Below are 24,915 nucleotides of genomic sequence, written 5' to 3'. Positions count from 1 at the left end.
GAAGGACATTCATTTTAATGGTAGCTATTCTTCCATGTAGAGCTAAACATAATGGGGACCACCTATCTAAATCCTCCTTGATCTTATTTAAGAGAATTTGAAAATTATATTTAGGGATAAAGCGTATAGTTGGGGATATTGTGATACTCAAATATGTAAATTGATTGACTATAGAGATCAAGGGGGTAAGCTGCTCGATTCTTGTCTTGATGCATTCATTAGGGGCATTAAAACTGATTTATTCCAAATTGATTTTATAACTTGAAAGCTTACCAAATATCTTGAAAAGATTTAAACATTCAGGGACGGACACAGAAATATTGGAGACATAGAGCAAAATATCAGTGTAGAAAGAGATTCTATGCAAGGTATTTACAATGGGCTGTATAGCAGAAGATTGGCGTACTGCTTGAGCCAATGACAGCCTTGACGAGTACCTCAACCAAGAGCGAAAGATGGACACTAAAGAACCGGTGAGTACACGAGCTGAACAACCGTTATAGAGTGTTTGAAACATTTTAATAAATACATGTGCAGCCCCTATATGTTTAAGAACTGCCCAGAGGAAGCTCCACTCGATCCTATCGAAGGCTTTCTCCGCATCCAATGAGATGACTGCGGAGGAAGCCGAATAGGAGCTGGATCTATGAATAATATGTAGTAATCGGCTGATGTTATCTGATGCAAATCGATCTTTGAGAAAGCAAGACTGATCATAATTTATGACCTTATTTATACATTTATCTAGCCTAAAGGCTAAAGTTTTGGCAAGGAGTTTTGCATCAAAAGTAATTAAACTAAAAGGACGATAACTAGTGCATTCCTAGGGGTCTTGTCTTTTTTTAAGTAAAAAAATGTGATAAGAGCTGTATTCTGGTCCCTGTGTAGGGCTCCATTTTCAATCGCAAAGTTAAATGAATTTAGAATAAGCGGCGCCATATATCCCAGATCACAGAAATTAATTCAGGAGGAATTCCGTCGCTACCTGGAGCTTTGTTCTCTGGCATAGAGTTTTAATTCAAGTTCAAATTTTAATTCTTCAATTGACATAGGATTATTAAGTATATCATGACAATACTCCTCAATTTTAGGAAGATGAAACTGTTCAAGAAACAAAATACATTGCTGATATGACACAGAGGTATCAGAAATATACAACTGTTCATAAAATGTTTTGAAAATTTGGTTTATATCTTCTGGCTGGGTATATAGAATGCCTTCATTCTTTATACTATATATATTTGCTCTAGCCTCCATATGTTTAATCCGTAGCGCTAATAATTTGCTTGGTCTCTCACTGTTACAATAATATGACTGCCTTGTGCGGTGTATTATGAATTCAGCTCTATGTAAGAGTAGTCCTTTCAGTTCAGATTTAAGTAGTTTATCTGCCTTCCATTGAAAATAAGTATTTTTGAGGTCCTGTTCCATCATCCAAATTTGTCTCTCCAGTTGTTCTTTGTGGATATTTCTAGATTTTTATTGAAAGGAAGAGAAGGCAATATATTTCCCTCTTATAAAACATTTTGTCACCTCCCATAGAGATGGGATTCTTTGCAGATTTACTATTAAATTTAATGAACTCTACTAAGGAAGAACGTAGCTGTGACAAGAATTTATGATCACGAAGAAGGGAAGTATTAAATCTCCAACGTTTGCACCCAGAGGGAACAGTGAAAGGAAGAAGACACAGCGTTACTGGGGAGTGATCTGAAAGGAGGATAGGTAGGATATCTATGAACAAATGGAATACAAGCGGATGATATGAGCAGATAATCAATATGTGAAGAGCTCTTGTGACGGGCTAAGAAGAATGTATAATCTTTAACACCTTCACTTCTCAACCGCCATATATCACATACCTTTATTTGATTTATGAAGTCATTAAAAAACTTGGGTCAGATAGAGATTTTGAGGATTTATCAAGTGAAGGGTTATGGACCTCATTGAAGTCGCCTCCTACGACAAGGTGATAGTCATTAAGACTCAGTATGATATGGATGAGTTGCTGGTAAAATGCGCTATCATACTCGTTTGGAACATACACTGAGACAAAGGCGCATTTAATATTGGTCCAAGTACCAAGTACACATGTAATATGACCATCCACATCACTCTTCGAACAATGTATAGAAAAGGGAAGGTGCCGGGCAACCAATATCAAAACTCCCTTATTTTTCTTTACAGATGAAGAAAATGAGGCTATTTTAAAATGTCTATTCTGAAAACGATGCATGTCACAGGCTTTTAAATGAGATTCCTGTATTAATGCAACAGAGGCCCGTTTAGATCTAAAAAAATCCAAACATTTAGTTCTCTTAACAGCACCGTTTAAACCAATACTATATTAAGAGCCATAAATCAGACATCATAATGCAAGACATATTAAGTATGTAACAAAAAAGATTAGACTTACAAGAGTAATTCATGGCATCTGGAAAATTGAGGGAACAAAAAAGAAGAACCGAATGAGAAGGCAGAAAGCAGAGAACAAGAACAAAGTCTCCTGCCTGCCTGTTTAACAACTTTGTCTGGATACGTGGCCAGTATAACAGTCGATCACTCGAGTGGAAGAGCCGACTCGGCATACCGGTTCACCGATGTGATGCTCGGTATAATGTTAGTCGCTGCATTCGATGAGTCTTTTAGTCAGTTGCTATGGTTTGCGGGCTGGCATCCGTCAACACCACAGCTGCCGCGTCCTACGATTCGTGCAGATATAATGCGGACTCCTGGTGCTGGGAAGCATAAGATTCCACTTCGGCCGGTGTTTCCATAAGAGAGGTTGATCTGCAATGTGTCACCTTAATCGTAGCGGAGTAAATCATGAAAGAACGGATCCCAAGCTGCGTGGGTTTTTTCCTAGCCTGATTCATTTCATGTCTTTTCATAGTGGTTTGGCTGCTGTAGTCGGGGAAGAAAAGAAGCAAACTGCTTTTGTGAAGTATTGGACCGGCAGTTCGGGCTCCTTTGAGAATCTTGTTTCTGTCCTGAAAGCGTAGTAGTTTAAAGATCAGTGTTCGTGGGCCTTTTCTGTTGCTGTCATTAGTGTAGATACAATGCGCCCTTTCTATCTCGATTGATTTGTTTTTAAGGGAGGGAATCCACTGTGATAGCTGTGTTTGCACGGAGCCCAGAGGGTCGGTGCCCTCTTCCCCTTCTTTAAGGCCAATGAGACAAATGTTGCACTGCTAACTCTTATCTTGCAGTCTCACCATCTTGTCTTGTAGCATGTCTACGGCTAGCTTAACTTCGGCCAATTCATGCTTTACTTTACGAACCGCTGACTGAATATTATCAAAGTTGTTACTAATTAACTTCAACTCTCTCTCCAAGAAACCGATTCTGTCAGCAACAGGTTGAAATTCCTCCTTGAAGATTTCTCAAACAATACCAAACTGTAGCTTTAGCTTGTGCTGCACAGCGCTTCGTTGTCTGGTTCTTTCAGCCATTTTTTCTCAGATTGGAAAGCTGTCGTTAAGCCATCACACACTGGTAAACGAACCCAAGGAGCAGGTATTATTGATTTATACCGAAGCTATAACTTGAACGGATCAGTACCGAGTACGGGAGCTCCAGACTCAAGCAGCCATCTCTGTCAGTAGGTCACGTGATCTCAGTTACCAACATTCTTTAAAAAAATCTTCTTTTGTGTTCAGCAAAAGAAAGAAACTCATACAGGGTTGGACCAACATGGGGGTGAGTAATGATGACAACATTTTCATTTTTGGGTGAACTATCCCTTTAACCCACCCTTAAGCCTACCCACACCACCAAAACTGTCCCTAACCTTACCCGTATCCCACCTCAATAGCAGCACAAGTGTTTTGCAATACAATATGAACACAATAAGTACACTATACTTATTTTTTGATGTAAGTACATAGTAGGCCACCTAATATAAAGTGGGACCCTCCTTCTCTAGACCCTCTCTCTGGCAATCTCTGGAATCCAACAGGAAGTGTTTTTTTGCCTTAGTTTGTGAACCCTTCCTAGTTGTAGGCACCTGAGTGTTGGAGTCTAGAGAGCCCATTTTTCCTCGGGTTTGGCTGAAGAGCAGAACCCTCCCCCTGAGATGGGTCTTGAAACAGGGTGGTCGCAGCTATGTCTTCATGATTGAGTGTAAGTGGAATCCTTAATAGTAGGATTTCTGACTCCCTACAAGAGAGCTTAGCTTTGCTTAGCCCCCTTATACTTTCTTGTGATCTGCCAACCAAGGAATGCTCAGAGATTTTCTGGTCTTTGAACTCCAACAGTAAGTAGTCTATTCACCTTGGGCGAACCCCTCTTGTTGCATGGCCCCTTTGAGAGTGCTGGAGCCTAGAGACCAAATCATTTTACAGGTTATACAATGGTTGTAGCTAGCCTTGGATGGTAGCTCCCATTGGTCATTTAGTAAGAGAATGTAGTGGAAACTTCTCAGTTATGGGCAAGGTCCTCCGCTTCCTGTAACGAGCTTGTTCAGCATAGACAGTGACATCAAGTGGCCTCCTTGGTTGAACTGTTTAAGGTGGAGTGTCGTTAGGCCTCTGCTCGCTCTAGAGAGTCATCCTGCTGAGGCGTCCAACCTCAGAGCTCCTCCTGGATAGCAGTAATGAGTTTGTCAGGCTGTTTTGTGAGTCTCCTTGGTAATCAGTCCTTGGTGTAGAACGTAGTTAGGCCTCCTCTCGCATTAGAGAGTCATCTTGCAGAGGCCTCTGTTCTTAGAGCTTACTCTGGGTGGTCACATTGGGTTGAATGGCTCTCTGTCTGCCTCCTTGGCAGAATCACCCTTAGGAAAGCATTGTTAGGTTCCCTCTCAATTTAGAGAGTCATCATGCTAAGACCTCCACTCCCAGAGCTCTGCTTGGATAGCAGTATCGAGTTGTCAAGCTTTTTTGTGCTCCTGCTCGGTAAGCAGTCCTTAGTGCAGAACGTTAGGCCTTCGCTCGCTTTAGAGAGTCTTGTTGAGGCCTCTGACCATAGAGCTCCCCTCGGATACTATATCAGGTTGTTGGCTCTCTGCGAGCCTTCTTGATGATATTTTAGTGCTGCTAGGTCTCCTCTCTTTTTGAGAGTGGTTTTCCTGAGACCTCCACTCATCAGCGGTATAGTGTCTCCTGGAGTGACAAAATATTCCTTATCCTTGGTCATATTACCTTGAAGGTATTCGAAGGAATACCAGGCTCTGAGCTCTGCCCACGGGATATGTAGCCGGGTTTCTGGCTCTAGGTGTCACGGTTACACACAGAAACAAGATGTTAGGATCCAAGTGCAGCGTATTTTATTAAAGGGTAATCCAAAGTCGTAATCCAGAAACAGGCAAGGGTCAAAATCCAAGGAACAGTCCACATATAACAGAAAGTCAGAGGAACAGAAGTGCACGTAACAATAATTAACAAACCACAACCAAGGACAGAAACAACTGAGTTTAAATAGACAGACAATAATGAGGAAACACAAAACAGCTGAGTGCAATGACATGGGATAATGAGTCCGGGAAGTGTGTATGGGTAATGTAGTCCAAGGGGTGAAAACAAGAGTCCGGGATGGAGTACCCTCTAGTGGCTGATAGGGCACTCTCACTGGTGATCATGACACTAGGCAATAGTCACAATAGCCGCTGGTGCGTACCATCTAGGATGGGGAACCCAGGTGAAAAAAGTACACTTCTATAATGTACTTAAAGTGCTCTATTTTTGCGCACTAATTTTGTACTTAATATACTTAAAAATTCTTTAGTACTTCTTAAGATAATCTTATGAACATCTAAGTGTACTCAACTGTGCTATTTTGAGACACCATGAAATATGAACTAAAATGTGCTTTTAATATACTATCTCTGTATTTAAAAAATGTATTTAGATACCACTACTAAATATATATTTTAAATACAGAGATAGTATAATAAAAACACATTTTAGTTCATATTTCATGGTGTCTCAAAGTAGCACAGTTGAGTACACTTAGATGTTCTTAAGATTAGCTTAAGTACTAAAGAAGAATTTTTAGTATATTAAGTACAAAATTAGTGCGTGAAAATAGAGCACTTTAAGTACATTATAGAAGTGTACTTTTTTTCACTTGGGAATTGTGACTCCGGACCTAACTCTGTGAAGTCACTGATTTTATGTCAGCTGTTATGCATTAATTCCTTAAGCATGGCGGAGTGGGTATTTGTTCCCCAAAGCGTAGTGCGAGTTCCCATTCGAAAGGGAACATCTCAGGTATGCCTGCCCACATCTCCTTCAGACAAAAGTTGTTGTTGATGTGTACTACAAGCGCCCTTTTATACTCTTGTAGCACTGGTAGTGATGTCATAGGCTGTTGTCGTCAATGTTATTGTCAAGTTTAGACACATGCTTCAGACACCAGTCACACTGGAGGCACTCCTCAAAGCATCATAGGATGCAGTGTCTCATTCCCCTTCTCAGGGAACCATGGTTACATTCGTAACCTTAGATGTTTACTGTATGTGCGTCGCATGAAGGTGGCTTTCTGCTGCTTGCAAATGGGATCTTTAGAGGATGCCTCCCTGACTGCACTTGCTATGCGCAATTACACTGCAGGCTCACTCTCGCTTGTACACAAGGAAAATCATCAACACTATCGTCCCTTACATGTGTTTTACTGAACTACTGTAAGTACATCATTATCAGCTAAAATGCATGCGCAGGTTACTTTTCTTCCTGAACATGTGCGCACCCGAGTCCATGTTGTTTTCACATTCACTTGAATCGTGCCACAGTTAGAGTGCAACCGAACTCAGACCACCTCCTTCAGGTAGTAGAGACTCAAAAGAGATTGTCTTCACTAGTGATAGAAAATATGGCCCTGGACTCAGACTTAAGACTGACTTGAGTACTACAACACTGGTGCTGGGTTTTTTACCTACTAGTTTTAATTCAAGGGAACTTAATGCTGCATCATGTCATTGACGCTAGGGGAACGCCTTCAGCATGCACTGTGCCCACTTTCTTATGGGTGACAACTCACACAATCTTTGGGAGTGGAGCATAGTCAGTTTCTGAGGGGGACTGTGGGACTGTGTTCACAATAAGAAAGCTCCACTCCTGTCTGGCTCTCTTCTCGAGCGATGAGAGTCAGATATCTGCTCACCACTGGTTCCGGTCCTGCAGCGTGGTGGCCTTTGTTTCTGGGGATTGCAGGTTGAGTGGTCAATGCCATGACACAGCATCTCGTTCCCTTCTCAGGGAACCATGTTACATATGTAACCCAGAGACAAGTTTTTTTTTTAAACACTTGTTGTAGTCCCATTCACATGATGTGAATGTGAACAGTTTACCTGAGCCATGAAGGTCAGCAGTGCCTCTCGGTTATGCTCCCACTCTCTTAAAAGTTCACTCTGATGGGGGAACTTATCACAGCCCAAGAAAATTGACAGTTCAAAACAGTTAGTGTGAAGGTAGCTGAAGTCATTCATACCTACAAGAGAAGAAGGGACAAGAACAGGTATCAAAAATAAAGTCACTAAAAGCCCCAATATACTCATGTTAAGTTCTTTTTTGTTCCATCACTTATGTTTGCACAAGCTCTGCAATTCGGCTTTGCATTTAAGTCACATCATGCTTATTTATGTACCATTTTATACAATAGATTGCTTTAAATCAAGCAGCTTTACAGTTTTAAACATGAAAAAACAGTGAAAGTATCACTTCGATTAGATTTACAAATTCATTTTCTTCTATTAAGCCACTCTCCAGAGTGTTCATGTTTTTACTCGTGGACATTGACCTTGACAAACTGAACAGAAGAAATGAACCCGAGAATATTTCCACATCAAAGGCGGCGAAGCCTCAACGCACACCAACATATTGCATAATTGCCATGGAACAATAGTAGAACAAAGGTGTTTACCAGCCGGAGTGAACTTTTCCGGAAAGTTTGCTTTAGCAAGCTTCTGTATATCAAATTCCTGAAACAAACTCCAAAGGAATTTTGTTTTGGCCTGATTTTGTTCAAATTTTTGTTCTTCGATGATATACTGTATATCAGTGCCTTAATGTGTCAAAGCAGATTCAATTTGATCTGAAAGATCTTTCTAGATCAGGGGTGTCCAATCCTGCACCTGAAGGAGCACCTTCCAGGACAGTTTAGCTTCAATACTATTTAAACACCCCTCAACAAGCTAATCAAGTTCTTCCAGATTTTTAGAAACTTCCAGGCATGAGGAGGCTACAGCAAACCTTAGCAGGAATACGGTCCTCAAAGAGCAGGATTGGACACCCCTGTTCTACATTACCATTACAAAAAAATTCCTAATGCTCACTTCCTGGGATGGGCTTCCACTTGGCACGGTTGACAATTCCCAGCCCACCTGTTGGATCATCACTATGGCATCCACCCTGATAGGTCTGAGTCATGGTGCGGTGAGTAGAGGCATAAGATATGGCCAACCAGCGGAACAAAGACTGGTCCTCAACCACTCTGATCTCTTCCTCTGGTTCACTCTCTCCATATCCCTCTGGGTATCCTTCTTGATACCCTTCATGGTACCCTTCAGAGTGACCCTCATGATGGTACCTTTGGTTCTCATCATGGTACCCTTGGGTCTCATCGTGATATCCTTGGTTCTCCTCATGGTACCCTTGGTTCTGATGGTGGTAACCATAACTTTCCTGATGGTATCCATAGTTCTCTTGATGATATGCATGGTTTTCTTGGGGGCCACTGTAGGTCTCCTGATGGTATCCAATGTGAAGGTAAGGGTTGGGTTCTTCTTCCTCTTCCTCGTACTGTCGCTTCCGTCTATTTGCTCTGGAGTTGAGTTTTTTCTCCATCTCCTCAGACTCTTTGGTGAGGCGGCGCATGTCGAAGGGGTATGTCACCAGTCTCTCGCCACCCTGCAGGTTGGCACCAAGCACAAATGGATGACTCTCCATCCAGGAGATAAGGGCAAGAGTCTCCAGTGCAGCCTGAAAGGGAGAACATAAAGAATATTATACAACATTTAGTTCTGGTTCTCTAATGTAATTGGTCAATTTTAAGACACGTTCAAGACCAAAGTAGGTGATTGGTGCTTTGATTCATTAAATTAACATATATAACACAGTATTGTTTCCTTACTGAGCCATTGCTTGAAAGAATACCCTCAGGGATGGGTACATGGTGATTTGGTGTTAATTTGGGCACCATGCCCTTATCCTCTGCATCCCAAAGAAGGTTATTTATGTCTGGAAAGTTCTGGAAGATGTCATGGCCATCTTCAGTCCAGTGCCCTAATGTCCAGCTGCCCAACTCTGAGCCCTGTGAAACAAAGTTATGTTACTTACAATTCTTTAGTGAGATTAAAGTGTCACAACACCATTTATATTTGTACATTTGGCAGACTTTTATCCACATTGATCTGTCTATTATTAGTCAGTTTGCATGTTCCCTACGAATTTAACCTCTCTGGTTTAAAAGGTTGATGTTTCTGGCTCATATCCCAAAAGCAAACAACAAATGGTGCTAACATACATTGAATCTGTTTGAAAGCAGTAAATATTTTAGCAATCCCTGCCTATTGACAAAAATTACATATTCACTTTTTTATACATTTTTAAACGCACCTTCTCAAAAGCTCTCACATGGCCATCAGGATTGACTGATGGCACCAGATGAATTCGGGTCTCATCCACAAGGTGGCGCACTCGAGGGTTGCCATCTTTATACTCTCTACACAGGTACTGCATGAGCATTAGAAGAAGCTCTCTTCCCAAAGCCTCATTACCATGATAACCTGCTGTATATCTGAACTCTGGCTCTCCTGGGGAAAGATGATGGTATGTTCATCAATTGGATAATGAACACACATTGTTTGTTTCTCCTCCTCGTTTATGTTAAAATTTCAAAACTGATAACAAATCATTTAATGATTAGTACCTGTAATATAACCAAAATGGAATAATAATACTGGGCCTCATTTATGAAACAAATGTTTTTGGCCGTTTCCAAGCAAAACTTGGCATTTATCAATATTGAAGTGAGCGGTGGCTACGATCAAATCTCACATCAGGTCTCAGCTCATGTAACGTTATGCAAGTTTTTGACTTAGCATGAACTTGTGTGCAGCATAGTAAATCTGGTGGAGAATTGTAATAAGAGCATTTTGATCAATTAGATTATTTTCCCAGATTAGAATGTCAAATAACATGTATATTTTTTTCAAAAATTAAATTAGAATAGATGGGTGTTTGTGACCCATTAAAAACCATACAAAAATGCTTTTTTCAGGGGTTTAGCTCTACATGCGCAAATAGCAGCATAAACAAAAGAACATGAGGATTCACACATTATCATATCATGCACCTGCAGCGCTTCTGTGAACTGAATAACTGAAAAACTGAATAAAATCAGTCTACAGGCTATAAAATAAAATAAATAGGACTACACAACATATATTTAATTTAAATAATTAACAGATTAACAAAAGAAAAAACTGTGTGATGCTCGTTTTTGGGATGCATTGTATTTGTTTCTTTATATCTTTATTTTTTTAAATCCAAGTGATCGCGCAGGTGCCTCACGCACGCACACAACTTCAGTTCTAGCGTTTCTAACTTGACATTTCAGCCATTCATCATCAAACTAAACTGCAGACAACCAAACATAAAAGTTACACTGCTTAAATTAAATGGTCCGCTGTAAATCAACGTGCCCAGCGCCCAACCGCACACATTTTTGTGCATGTGAAGGATGCTGTTTTACGTGGATACTGGAACACGAATGAAGTAGGGCTACAAAGCCTTAATTGTTTACATAATGAAAAATAACTTAGCAACCAAAATGTTACATGCAAATATAGAAACATTTGGATTATTGCCAAATGAGAGAGGTAAGCCCATCAGTTTCGCTTTAGCCTAAAAAAATAATTTTGGCTTGACTTATGTTGTTTATAGCTAATGAATGCCACTAATTTATGTTTTATTTTATAGTTTAATATGTAATTTTATAGCTTTTTTTAAATTCTTGTTCTGTTCTGAATACCGTTAAACTTAAAAGATTTGTTGTGAAGGGAACTAGGCCTATGAATGTTTCGTTTTATTTACCGGTATTAAATAAACATAAATTAATGTAATTGTTTGCAATTACAAGGTTAACAGGTGTTTTTGGTGTAAAATTAATTTCTCTCTCATGAGATTACTTCCTCTTTTTGACCGGGTTAGGTTTCTCTGTTTTGTAAACTCTAGGGACGAGGCTTCTAAACCATGAATTTTTAGGAGCGTGATATTTAAATGACAATTGTTTTCAGCCACCATTTTTATCAACCTACGATCAATTCATACGCTAGGATTGACAGGGTATGAATGTTTGATAAATCACACGTGAACCCTGCCATAAGACGATGTCTGTGCTTGGATCTGCGCTCGTTTCTACGCCAGATTGGCTCACTGTGTCTTCCATATCTACTCTAATGTTCCTCACCTGTTTCGTGCATCCCAGGGTTATCAGTAATTTCCATGGCATAAATTTCCAGACCTTTAAAGCTCTTGCCCAAACTGTAGAACCTAGTGATGTTGGGACACTCCTCAGAAATGGATTTCATGAGCTGTGACAACAAGAAAAATCAAATTTTTATTTTTATGTGATTACCACACATTTAATCGTTTGTTGAAATCCATAAGCCTACAAAACTTCTGTGTAACTCAAATATGTGCTACACCTTGAATCTTATGGCTTAGAAACAGAGAAATTCTCTGGCAGCCACCCACAACCTCCTAGCATGATGGTGAGATTTACAATTTCTTAAACATAAGCTCTCGTTTATTTTTATCTTTTTTGCCATTCATGAACTTTTAAGACTCCACGCTCTCCCATCACCTTCTCCATGTCTAGGTAGTTGTGATGGGTGTAGTCCAGGTCATCTCGATGTGTCACTTCATTCTGACTTTGGTACTGGCTGAGAGGATCTAAGTAAAGAACAAATGCACAATGTTGATTAATGTACTTATAATTAATATACTTACAGTAAAACCAAAATGTATTCAGACACCTTGAACATTTCATTCATTAATACAGTTTATTCACTATAGTTTAAAAAAATGGTAATAAAATATGACAATCTTAATTATGTCAGATAACACTTAAGCAAAACATGGTCTGGTAAAAGTGTCTAAATAATTTTTGGTTCCAAATTTTTTAATCAATTTTACTGGTAGTCCACTGTATGATTTTTTGGGTATAATATATGTCACAGTTTACTTTATTTGGCTATCCTCACCTACATAAAGGAACTATAGTGTCCTGCACCCACTAGTAAAAATATATAAAAAATATCAAAAATGTCTTAAGAAATTTTTGGCTTGACTGTATATAATAAACTGTTGATGCTTAAAAAACTAAATAAATAAAAATAAAACAAACTTTTTCAGCATGCAATGCACAAAAAAAAAAAAAAAAAAAAAACAGAAGTGCCTGTGTTGAGTCTTAAAGGTTCTGAGTCTCACCTGGTACTGGACAGCCCAAAACCTCCATTCTCATACACATAGTACCATTCCAGCTCTGTGGTAAGATACGGATGTAACGTGCCACTATCGGCTCCATAAACTGAGACAACACTGGGGTGTTTTTATCTGAGTTGCCAAAGAATAACTGAGAGCAGAGTGAAAGAAGATAAAAAGTGACTCAATGACTAAACAGTTTTAGTTGAATAGTTTTTTTTAAAATTACATATTGTATAATATCAAGTGCTGCACTTTAAGCATGGCCTATAATAACATGGGTATAGAACAGTGGCGTGCAGTGGTGTTCTGAAATGAGGAGGCACATTTTATGAATCAATGTAAATTCATGTGCATTACTCTTAAAGTTGACACATCTTCCTTGTTAAATGAACATTACTTTACAGTACATCAAAAAAGAAAAAAAAAGAAACCAAATACAATTCTATTTTGTAATTTTACATTAACAATGTAATGTTCTATTTATCAAAACCAAGTCAATCTCATCAAGTTAGTGTTTTAAGCATTTCTACATTCATTCCAAAATAATAACTAAATGCAATAATAATTTAAACAATATATTTTATTTGTGTATTACGGTTTTTCTTTTTAATTGTCAACCTAGGATATTTTGGATCATCAGTCATGTCACGCTCCATTAACACCGTCTGTCACAGACACGAATTGTATTTTTAATTTCACCAAGCTGATTGCACTAAAACCCCCCGCAGTCACCATGCTTTCAGTCCATTTCAAGTTTGATTTGACATGACATAGAGCAGTGATATCTAACTGGGTGATCTGTTTACTTACTTTTCAAATAGTCTTCCGACTGACGCCATCATTTGTTCTGTCAAACTGACGCGCTGAACGCGCACGTCAACGAAAGCCGGGATTTATCACACAAACCAATCATATCCAATCATAACCAATTACATCCAATCATAGCGCGATGGAGACATTGCCTCCTCTCACGTGACTTTCCCCCATTCATTCTCAATTACCCCCCACAAAACCCACCGCACGCCGGGGGTCTGATGATTTTAAATGGTTTCCTATGAGAGGAAAGGGAGGCATGACTACATAGACTGTAAAGCATGACTCCTCTGTGTAACTTTACCTGCGGGTGTCGCTGTTGGGCAGTGTTCCTTAAGAAATACGCGTGACTTGCGCTCTTTTTAATGTCATAATTTGTAATATTTGTGTTGTTTTATATGTAATATGGATTATTTTTTCATCCTATTTTTTTTGAGGAGGCACTACCTCTCTTGCCTACTCGGAGGAAACGCCCCTGGTATAGAACCATATTAATTAGGGGTGAAGCGGTTCTCGGTAAAAATCGAACCGTACCGTTCTGCACACTCGGTTCGGCACGCACTTGCACCGCGGTTCATCTCATATCTGACGACGCATACACATTTATAATATGGTTTGAAGAAAATAAATAAAACAGACAGACAGAGTTAGACTATGCTCTATATATGAGCAGTCATTTACGCTGTCATTAACCGAGTGTTGATAGCGTGTGAGCGCAGGTGAGACCTGAACAGCGCACATTGATATCTGCGTTTAAACTAAACTCATTTAAGCCTTGCCAATTTAAACATTTGAGTGCAAGACGCGAAAGAGAACTTACGCACATGCTGTGAGAAGATTTGTACACTCATCCAAAGCGTGCATGCGGAACGCGTGTACAGCGTGCAAATATTGAGGTCTCTTTCAAGTCTTGTTTGAACTGACAAATTAACACAAAATTATGTGAATATGCCCATCTTGGCGAGCATCCTAGCAAGCATAGTTGGTTATGTCTTAAGTGAACTTACACACTCGAGAAAGAACGCATGTGTTCAGTATCAGTGTGTACTGATCCATGTATTATGTCTTAAAGAGACAACAGCCCTTGCATTCCTGCTGTCTGAATGTGTTTTTAATGTTAATAAAACAACAAAAGACAAAGAAATCTCTCGTTGCTCATGACTTATTAGTAACTTATTAATTAATAATGACTGATCTTCATTTAATTTATACAGTGAAGATTACATGGAATGTTGTTTTACATTTTATTAGCTTTTTTATTAAATTTCTGTACCTTTCTGTACTGGATACATGAAAAACCTGAAAAGCTTTATTTATTTGTATCTTTGCTTTACTTTATTTATTTGTGCTGTTTAATTATGTTCTTATTTTCTTTATTTTTATTTGACATACTGAACCGTACGGAAACCGTGAACCTAAAACCGTGATACAAACCGAACCGTGAGTAATCTGAACTGTTGCACCCCTAATATTAAATTATTTGCATACTTTAGTATGATGCTTTATTGTAAAACCATTCATATAATCATAATTGATGTAAAAATTCATATACTTGTACATTAATTCTACTTAGTACATTTTAATTTCAGAGCAACTATGTGACCTTTACCTGAATTTTAGTTTTGGCTGAAGTTAAATTAATATTTATTGTTTAACTACAAAAGGTAGTTTGAGATCAAATAATAAAAGGGTCTCCTTGTAATATCAGGGTCACGGACCCCCAGCTGAAAATCCTTGTCAAGTTAATGAGCTATGACCTTTAAGCATCACAGAAAGATCTGGAAACCAAAAGAAGAAGAGAAAATGGTGGCAATCGGGCAACTTACCCATTCAGCATATCCATCATCAAGGACAGTCCATTCTCTGCTGTCGTTACTAAACGCTACATAATAGGTAGACACATAGTCGCTCCTGAAACAACAAAACAATAACAAGTACTGTAGACATAGACTGTTTAGATAGTTTGGTAGTTCTTAAAATCAATTAACCACAGAGGTAATTTTTTAATGTCTGTCTTACTCTAAGGGGTCATCTCGACCTTGGGTGATAACGCCAGTGAACTCTGTTAGTGTACGTGCGTCCAGTTCAATCCAGTGGATCTTCTCTTCAGGGTTAGCACACCATGCCCCACCATTCATATCATCTTCATCACCAGACGCCTGTTACATGAACCAATATGTTCACATTGACAACATATCACATTTCATATACATTTCAGTGTTCAGTCTATACATTTGAGTATCTGTGCATATATTTATACCTGAATATTAAGACGAGCTCTGTGTGAGCCATAGCGATGTTGATAAACAGAGGAAGTCAGCAGCTGGTCATTGTCTATGCGATGAGACTCCATACCCAGAGGAGGACAAACTGATTCAGCAAGACATAAATCACAGGAAGAAAATAATATGGATGAATGTGTGCTACATCCTATGATGTTTGCTAAATAAATAAATGTGAATGTAAATGTGATTGACACAATATGTTCTAGTCCAGACTGAAATCAGTTTATCTGTGCTTTCACACTAAGCACTGCAATACTTTTCTGATTCTTTTTTGAATTTTCTTTTTTCTACTGAATTTTTTCAATTTATTTATATTTGTCCTTTCCTTTGTGTTCTAAAATGTGTTCCAAGTAATTTTTAAATTATTTTATATTTTATTTTTTATCATTATTATTTTGTGTATTACTTCATTCATTTTTATTTCTTCTATAATGTAAAATTGACAGTATGTATAAATATGTACATATATACTTAATATTAGTTTTAACTATCAAGGTAAATGGAAACTATAAACAAGACTTTGCAGAAACACAATAAACTCATCAAGATATAATTAAAAAAAAAAAAAAAACTGTAATAGAGACTAATAACTTATATTTAAAAAAATTTATTCAAAACAATTTGCTCTGCCACTTATTGTCTTCATTCAGAGTAGAGCGCATTAAGATGAAAGACTACATCCATGCATCTGTTTCATGAGCAGGGAGGACATTTGGAATTTTCTTTGAAAAGAACCAGCTGTTGAATTAAAGCAGGATTTGGCAGGATTCAGCATCTGAAATAACTTTAAAACAGCTGAAGTCTTTCACAGTGTTTTAAGGTATCATATTCACTTGAACGTAATGAATGCTTCATCAAGATCTCACTATTTAAATTACTTTTATGTTAACATTATATCTAAGACGCTACAAACATAAGACACTGAACTGAATGCCAGGGTTTTGCTTGAAGGAACATATTTGTTTGGTAAGATCTGTGGCCAGAACTGAGAGCTGGGGGTGCTCTTATATAAGTTTGTTGCATGTCAGTATTTTATTTATTTATTCACAGTTCCTGAGTGTATTTATTGTCCTATGTTATCTATTAAGCGATGGAGCTAATGGCAAGCATCCCATATGGCTACATGCCCAAACCAAGTCCCACCACTTACTTTTAGGCTCTCTGTACACGCGTGGTGGAGGTTTCTGAATCCTGCGTTCTCTTTCCTCCTCTTCTTCATGCCTCTTCTCTTCTCTTTCTGAGGAGACAAATTATTGGGAGAAACACAAAGTACACCATTAATACTATAGATTCATGAGCAAAACATGAAAATAAAGCTGGCAGTTAACTGCTGGTAGTCAGTGTTGTTACTGTTATCTAACTGTTATCTAACTGTTACTGTACTCTTACTGTTATCTAAAAACATTTTTGGTAATTAAACTTAAACTTAAATGAAAATTAGAAATGTTGCCTTGACAGTGTAAGTTGTCTACTACTAAAAATAAAAATAAATTAAATCTAAACAGAAAAAAAAAAAGAAAAAAAAAATAGTAAGAATTGCCAAAAGCACATAAAGTTACTAAAACCTAAACTAAAATTACAATGAAAAATCAAAACAAAAAAGCGAATTAAAATTATTAATAAATGCTACAATAACATACAAATAATACTAAAATAACACTGCTGGAAGTAAAATTATTCCACGTGCATTTAAAAAGCACCCTTCCTAAGTGATGTCCATTCAAAAGTATAGTTTTTATCTAAAATAATTTAGTCTGAGCTGTTTTTGTTGATGCGTGAACAAACTACTAAACTAAACATTTGTAGCATGTCTGCCATCCAATAACTGCAAAAAACTTTGTACTTTTTTACTTTTAATATCAGTTGAAGCAGCTGCACTGATCAAGTGCATGTGAACTGATCATCTCATCTCCTCTTTACTACTAGTTACAGCAAAAAATAAATATGGGTGATCACTAGAAAGATACATTCCAATTTACAGAAATGAATCCTGTCTCATGCTCATGTATGACCCGTAGGGGGAGTGGTTCTGGCATTTTAGTTGAAGCTGCTAGTTCTGACGTTTGTCTTGCCATTTTTTGGCATGCACTCATCTCAAGCATGGCGGCGTGGGTATATCATTTCCCATATTCGTTTCAAACGCAGTGTACAGTTCCCTTTCGAAAGGGAACATCTCAGGTTATGTATGTAGGAGTGGTGAGATTTGATAATTGCTTTCAGACACAGGTTCACGTGATGACGTTCCCCCATATGTGTTTCAAATGCAGTGTCTTGTTCCCTGTTCTCAGGGAACCACGGTTACATACGTAACCTGAGACGTTCCCTTTCGAAAGGGAACTCTACACTGCGTTTGAAACGCATATGGGGAACGATATACCCACACCGCCATGCTTGAGATGAGTGCATGCCAAAAAATGGCTAGACAAATGTGAGAACTAGCAGCTTCAACTGAAATGCCAGAACCACTCCCCCTATGGGTCATACATAGGCTGTCAGTGACAGCATTCCTTATGGCCAACAGCCCAAGCTATAAGCCTCAATGAGGCCTTCCACAGAAGGCCTACCAAGGTCGCTCAAAGGCTTCTGGGACCAAACTTCTTTTCAGAGAAAAGAGGGTACCTCTAAGGGAATGTGGCCAGGGGGCCCGAACAAACCCTAGCAAGTCACTTGTCAGGGGAAACAGAGTCAACCCTGAATGCCACCAGGGAGGCCGACCTGGTCTCACTAAAGCAACCTAGTCTTGGCCAACAACCTGACTGATCACAGAGTCTCAAATCACATTCTTCAGAGAAGATATCCAGTAAGAGTGGCTGCAAAGAGGCAGTAACCAACTCAGACCAGAGCGAAGAGACGGGCATCCTGGAGAGCAAGACTTTTTACCCTTACCAATGAGGGGAGTAACACTCTGCTCAATCCTAGGATCTACACAGTGCTTGATTATTTGCACTGAGGAGGCTGTCCACTCTAAAGGAACCCAACAAGGGGAGTACATTTAACAGCCTGGGGGCTGATCCTCAATAGGGAGGCCTCAGAGAGGCCTTCAACCACTGACCAGCTTAGGGAGCTAAGTACTATGCAGGACAACCCTCAAATGAGGGGAGTACAGAGCTCAACCTAACAGATAAACCGTACTGTAGGCACAAAATCATGGAGGTCCAAAAAGGGGCCTGCAACATGACACAAATTCTACGTTGTGTAGAAATACATCCCAGCAGCCTGTGAAGCTACATGCACAATCTGCTTAAATGGCGGCTTGTGAAGGCCACACACCTAGAACAGCTTGCTTGCTGATAAGCAAAAACCCACAAACATGGAACTTGTTCAGAATGAAACCGAGTTAAACCAGCAGATAAGACTGTAGAGTGGCGTCAGCTCATGGCAGTGTTCTACATAGGTGTGATTGGCAAAGGACAAAAAAGCAGGAAACTATACGGTGCACTTACCATGACGCGGCGACAGCCCTGCATGATGATTTGGCCTGCATGATGTTGGCCATCATACTAAATGAATTTCGCAAATGGACAGCGACTCTTAAGTAGCACGTAGAACACCAAGTCAATTATATTTTTTCAGAAAAGCACGTGGAATTGGGGCGAGCGTTTGTAACCTTGCACGTAGAGAGCGCTCTTTAGAGCAAAGATACATCGTTATCGGGAAACTCGACCCAGATCAGTTTTAAGCATTAATTAAAGTGAATCGGTTCAAAGGAGTCATTAGTTCGCAAATCGAACGTGTCATTATTGGACAGATATGCTCATATGCTCTGCACATATAACGTTACTCCCAAATATATTTTTAGGTCGCACAGATTAAATTTTTAGGAGCATATGCGACAAAAATGTTGGCAATTTTGAGCCTTGTAGAAGCTGCTAAGCTTTCTAGCTAGAAGTAAGCAATAACCAACATGCCGTTACTTTGCTAAATTAGCCCAGAATCGTTTAACATTAATGTTATGGAATCATGACAAAAATGATCAATAGATTGGTTAAATTTTACTAGACCTGCATATAAAAATGAAAGACAATATATTGGATTCAGGGCTTGACATTAACTTTTTTGCTCACCAGCCACTGTGTTTGGTTTTCCAAAGTTACTAGCCACTCAACATTTTCACTGGCCACAATTTTGCTGTTGGGAAAATAACATTTTATATGATTAAAGTTGACTTTGGCATGCTTAAATTAATTGATTTTGAGTCATTTTACTTGATTTACAAGATTTAAAACCCTTTTAAACTTTCAAATAAAGATTGACCACCAAAATCAAGACTACATTGTATATCAGCTGGTATGTACAGTTATTTTTGTTTGGCTATATAAAAAGAACAAAGCAAATTACAAATAGTAATTTAAAAAAATCTTTTTTTCAGATACATAGGTTTATTTAACACGTATACATTTAATCACAAAAGATGTTAAATAACATTAATGACAGACAAGTATTTATTTGGGGGCTGCTGAATGCATGTACATAATATACTGACATATATTCAGTTTTTTACCCACCTGTTTACGTCCACTTAAGTCATAACCGACTATATTCACGCAAGATACTCCACACGATGGGCATTTTGACATCTGTGTGTGCGGATATTTGACTATTCAGGCGCAAGGAAAACTGAGTGTGCGACAGAGAGAGTGTGCACGCGAGAGAGCGTTTCTGTTGCGTCATTCAGCGCAATTCCGCCTATCCGCCTTCACTGCAATTTAATCGATAGAGAATTGTGATTGAATTGTAATTTTGTGATACGAAGAGCTTGGCTACCTTTCATTTGGCTGTAGGCTGAAATTATATTCAACCCGCCAAAGTGGCTAGTGGGAGTGGCTGTCTTACCCGCCACAGCTGAAATCTACCCGCATTTGGTGGGTTGGCGGGTGTTAATGTCAAGCCCGGATTGGATTTGCTTACCTGAATCATCCGTGTCTTCGTCAGTCAACTTAAGCTGTTCACGTGAGTAGATGGTTGGGCGCGGTTGGGTGTCTGCGCATTCATAATGGTGCGCGTACACTTTGAACTTCAATCGTGACAAATGATTGGACTACTTGCGGAGTGACATGACGACATGAATCAGAGGCACAAAAAACGTTGACAGCGGTGAGCGGTCATTATGTTATGTTTACCAATACTCGACCCATCGCAACCGCCGCAACTACATGAGTGAGTCAGACAGAGGAGACTTTCAAAATGTGCAGTGTTGGGGGTCCTCCAGGACCAGGGTTGAGAAACACTGTTCTAGAAGGAGGCCCAAATGGGGCCTACAACTCATGGGGCCTACAAAGACACGTGACGCCAACTCTAGTGGCAGTTTCTAAATTCTAAGGGAGCCATATATAGAACCAAACTATCCAGTGAGGTTAACTATTTAGCTCAACCTGAGCTTAACCCTCTGGGGTCTGAGGATTTTTGGGGCCTTGGAGAAGTTTTGACATGCCCTGACATTTGTGCTTTTTTCAGTTGTTCATAAACATATTAATGAAAAAAGTGTCATTACACTGTATTCAGCACAAACTAGACTACAATAATATGTGAGGAACATGTATGTACATGTTTGTGTTTCTGAAGGAATAACGTTTATGTGTGGTTATTGAAAAAACAAAAAACTTAAGTCACTGGAATAAGGCCAAAAAAAAATATATTAAATCTGTTCACAAAAATTATCCTGCCTACTCGTTCATATAAAACAATAGAGAGATTTAAATTTTCTAAGACACTTTTTGTCAAGAAACACAGTATGCGTGAAGTTGAGAATCATCATGAATAATGCTGTAATTCACACCTGAGAAGACAAAAAATCCGCATAAGGACCTGTAATGACCTGCATATTAATGAGCTCTTTCAGTCAGGTAGGCTGTGAAAAAAAACCCTCTGTGATCATGCTGATAACAGGATTAATGTCCACTCTTGACAAAAAAAACAAAAAAAACATTATTTTTATGATCTCATGCATGCACATATTATTGCACATGATGTGAAGAAAATTTTGTATAGGCCTATGTTAAATTACAGTACCAGTCAAAAGATTGGACGAATTTTTTTTAAAAGAAGTCTCTAACAAAATAATGGTTTTCTATTTTAATATACTTTAAAATATAATGTATTTCTGTGATGCAAATCATCTGAACATTCCTACCTCTATGGCATTTCATATAGGCTAATATATTTGTTATATTATATAGCCTAAATGTTAATGTGCACTTGACAAACTATACATCATTAAAAAGATCTAAGACTAAAGCTTCACATTTTGACTCTTAAAATCTTATATTGACCGTAATTTCTTAATATGCTTAAAAGCATGCACATTTGATGAAATATTGATGGATTCTCATATGTTTATGTCAATTTTCTATACAGAGGAGTAATATTTATTCTAGATTTATTGTCATCACTGTGAGCGCTGGATACTGTGTTTTCAATTCATACTTGCAGCCAGAGGGTGCTCTGTGCACCTTTAGTCCACAAGTATCTCAGTAGAAGAAGAGGAATATCATGTGACATTCCAGGAACTAACAGGCTTCCAGAGATCGCTTTAACATACAGATAAACACATTTGAAGATAATAAATACACGATTGCGATGATATATGCATGTATTGCCTTACACAATTTAAAACCTGACATCTTAACGTTTCTTTAGACACAAGTCTATTTTTTTTGTGATTAGTATTCACTAAGTTACACTTCATTTTCTGAGAACTATCAGATTGGACTTCCTTCAGAGGGAGACGAGAGATCACGTATCATGTTAGTTTTCTTTATTTTGCAAACAGCACAACATTTTGTTTTTACTCTGAGTGTACACAAATAAAAGAAGATATTCCACAGATTAAAATGGTGTATAACACTTAACTGTATGTGCAACACTGACAGAGTATTTTGAGTCTCTTTCACACTGGTAAGAAAAAAACCGAGGTGGTATCGCCGGCGATACCTCAGACTCCAGAGTGTTAATTCTATTCAACACATTCCAACAAGCAAAGTACTCAGTAAAACACTTAAAACTCTTTAAGCAAGAGGAGTACAAAACTCTGCCAACATGCTCCAAAAGAGGCCCAAACCGGGCCTACTACTCCAGAAGACACGGGCGTCAGCCAGTTGCAGTGTCAATATTAAACCATCACAAACCTGCGCCATCATGTTCCTGAAGGAGGCCCAAACGGGGCTTGCGACTCCATTTGTCTAAGCTCTAAGGGAGCCTAATCTGAGAACCAAACTATCAAGTGAGGTAACCTAGCTTAACTCAACCTGAACTTAAATCTATACATTCCAACAGGCAATGTAGTAAAAACAGTCTTAACCCTTGTAGTAAGGGGAGTACAATGAATATATGCTGCCATGCTCTGAAGGAGGCCCGAACTGGCCTACTACTTCAAATAAACACGGGCATAAACCTGTGGCAGTGCTAGTTCTTAGTGAGCAAAACTCTGACCAAACATCTACCAACAGAACTTGTGACACAACAAGTTATTGTGTTCAGAAGGAGGCTTAGATCAAAGCCTTCAACTCCAAACAACGCAATCAACTCTTGTGGCAGTGTTCAAACTCTAAGGGAGCTACAAAAGAACCAAAATGAATAGTGAGGTTCCCTAAACAAACTCAACCTGAGCTATGCATTCCAGCAGGCCATGTACTCAGTAAAAACACCTTTCACCCTTAAAGCAAGGGGAGTATAAATTAGTCACCATGCTCTGAAGGATGGCCAAACTAAGCCTACTACTACAGAAACAGGTGCTAACCTGTGGCAGCAATAGAGTTACAGCTCACACTGTGTAGGGCAAAACTAGAACTTAAAGCACAAACAGTGCTTTACTTTTCATTCATACCATCCTGAAACTCAAGGATGGACGCTTTTTACCAAAACAGAAGTTCTTATAAGTTCTTCTGTACTGAACCCTAGGGAACGGGAGCTAAATCAAAGCTAACACCGTTACACTCAAGCTTGAATGTTAATTCAAGGGGTTCAGGGGAAAAGACAAAACACAATATGAATGAAAATGCTAGAAAAAGTGGGGCCTACACAACACTAGCATTCCATATAATGATAAGGGGCCTACCACCTGAGACAACGGCACCAGGGAGACTAGCAATAGCCTGCTTCCTTAGCTGCTATATATCTTGCACCTACACCAAAGGGGTAATGGGCCTTGGCCTGACAACTCTGATAAGAGGAGGCCAGAACTAGGAAAACTATACAACCTGACAAGGGAAGTAATAAAAAGGGTGAAATGATTTAGTATATCACCTGAACCCTAGTTCTAGCCTAGGCCAGCTATAGCTGTGGGCCTAGAGGGCCACACATGAGCATAGATCTGCCTGGGGCTTAAACTCAGCCTCTAAACTCTCACTAGAGAGGAGGCTACTCTCTAAAACAGGAGCTCAGAGGAGCAAAGCTCAACCCAAGCCAAACAATATCAGGAGGCCCAGAAGGCTGATGTTAAACATAGATCTATCTGAAGTAAAGAGTGCTAATCTCAAAACAAACTCTAGCTATGACCAGAGGAGAAGCTACTCTACCAATGGTGGCTGTAAAGGCGGGCATTTTGTTTGCCAACACCAAAAATAAATCGTTCAAGCCAACCTAATGGAACTTCAGAGCCCTAAATTCCCCTTTCCTTTTTTTCTTACATGCCCAGGAAAAAACTATACAGGAAACTTAAGGTCAAATATTTTATAACATAAATATAGACCAAGCTCACCGAAGACTCCTCATCATGGAAGGGATGGAATCTAAGGTTCTTTTAAGCCTAAAAGAGCCTCTTCACTATCAAGCCTGAACCCCTTGAATTATCAGCCCTCAGCTTGACTGTAAGAAGTGCCTGTGCGTGTTTCGAAAAATTTTCTATTATTCAGGAGGTGGAGGAGAGGGTAGATGTGAACTACCCTCACGGAGAGGAAATCAATCACTGATGCTGCTGGCGTCTGCGATTGATTACCTCCCTCAGATTCTGCTTCTTCTTCATGGAGTCCCGCCTTCTCTGGGACCTACTCCGAGGAGGAGGAGGAGGTGCCCGAGAGGCAACAATGGACTTCTGGCCCTGTCTCCAATCCTTGAATCCTGTCTGTCTGGGCCCAGGATCAGATGTGAGTGGGATGCAGGTTTTAAACGCTGATGAGCGTGCCTTCACCTCTCTGAACTTTCCCACCACCGCCTCAACGGAGGTGCTGAAAAGTTCTAGAGGGCGAAATGGTGCATCGAGAAGAAAGCCCTTTTCTTTCTCCCTGATGTCAGCCAGGTTCAGCCACAGGTGTCTCTCCGTGGCCACCATTGCTGCCATCGATCTACCAATCGAGGCAGCGGTTTGCTTAGTGGGCCAGAGAGCCAGATCCATGGTGTGGCACAGCTCTTCTACCGCCTCAGCGGACAGACCCTGCCCCTGATTCAGATCCTTCAGC

At 39.3% G+C, this 24,915-nt stretch overlaps 1 protein-coding gene across 3 annotated transcripts in view; it reads right to left on the bottom strand.

Moving 5' to 3' along the window:
- Positions 1-24,915, bottom strand: part of aebp1b (AE binding protein 1b) — a 52,822-nt gene that overhangs the window by 3,565 nt on the left and 24,342 nt on the right. For all 3 annotated transcript variants that reach the window (XM_048209175.1, XM_048209173.1, XM_048209174.1), the window contains 11 exons: positions 16,674-16,760; positions 15,499-15,608; positions 15,258-15,397; positions 15,065-15,149; positions 12,429-12,573; positions 11,803-11,891; positions 11,407-11,530; positions 9,552-9,748; positions 9,067-9,246; positions 8,270-8,915; positions 7,286-7,425 (listed from right to left, as the gene is read on the bottom strand). In XM_048209175.1, the coding sequence (XP_048065132.1) occupies positions 7,286-7,425; positions 8,270-8,915; positions 9,067-9,246; positions 9,552-9,748; positions 11,407-11,530; positions 11,803-11,891; positions 12,429-12,573; positions 15,065-15,149; positions 15,258-15,397; positions 15,499-15,608; positions 16,674-16,760 (1,943 nt within the window). The remainder of the gene's footprint in view (positions 1-7,285; positions 7,426-8,269; positions 8,916-9,066; positions 9,247-9,551; positions 9,749-11,406; positions 11,531-11,802; positions 11,892-12,428; positions 12,574-15,064; positions 15,150-15,257; positions 15,398-15,498; positions 15,609-16,673; positions 16,761-24,915) is intronic.

Source organism: Megalobrama amblycephala, linkage group LG12 (genome assembly GCF_018812025.1).
Source record: "Megalobrama amblycephala isolate DHTTF-2021 linkage group LG12, ASM1881202v1, whole genome shotgun sequence".
Classification (NCBI taxonomy): domain Eukaryota; kingdom Metazoa; phylum Chordata; class Actinopteri; order Cypriniformes; family Xenocyprididae; genus Megalobrama; species Megalobrama amblycephala.
The sequence above is the reverse complement of the archived record's forward strand: the minus strand, read 5'-3'. Positions and strand labels throughout refer to the sequence as shown.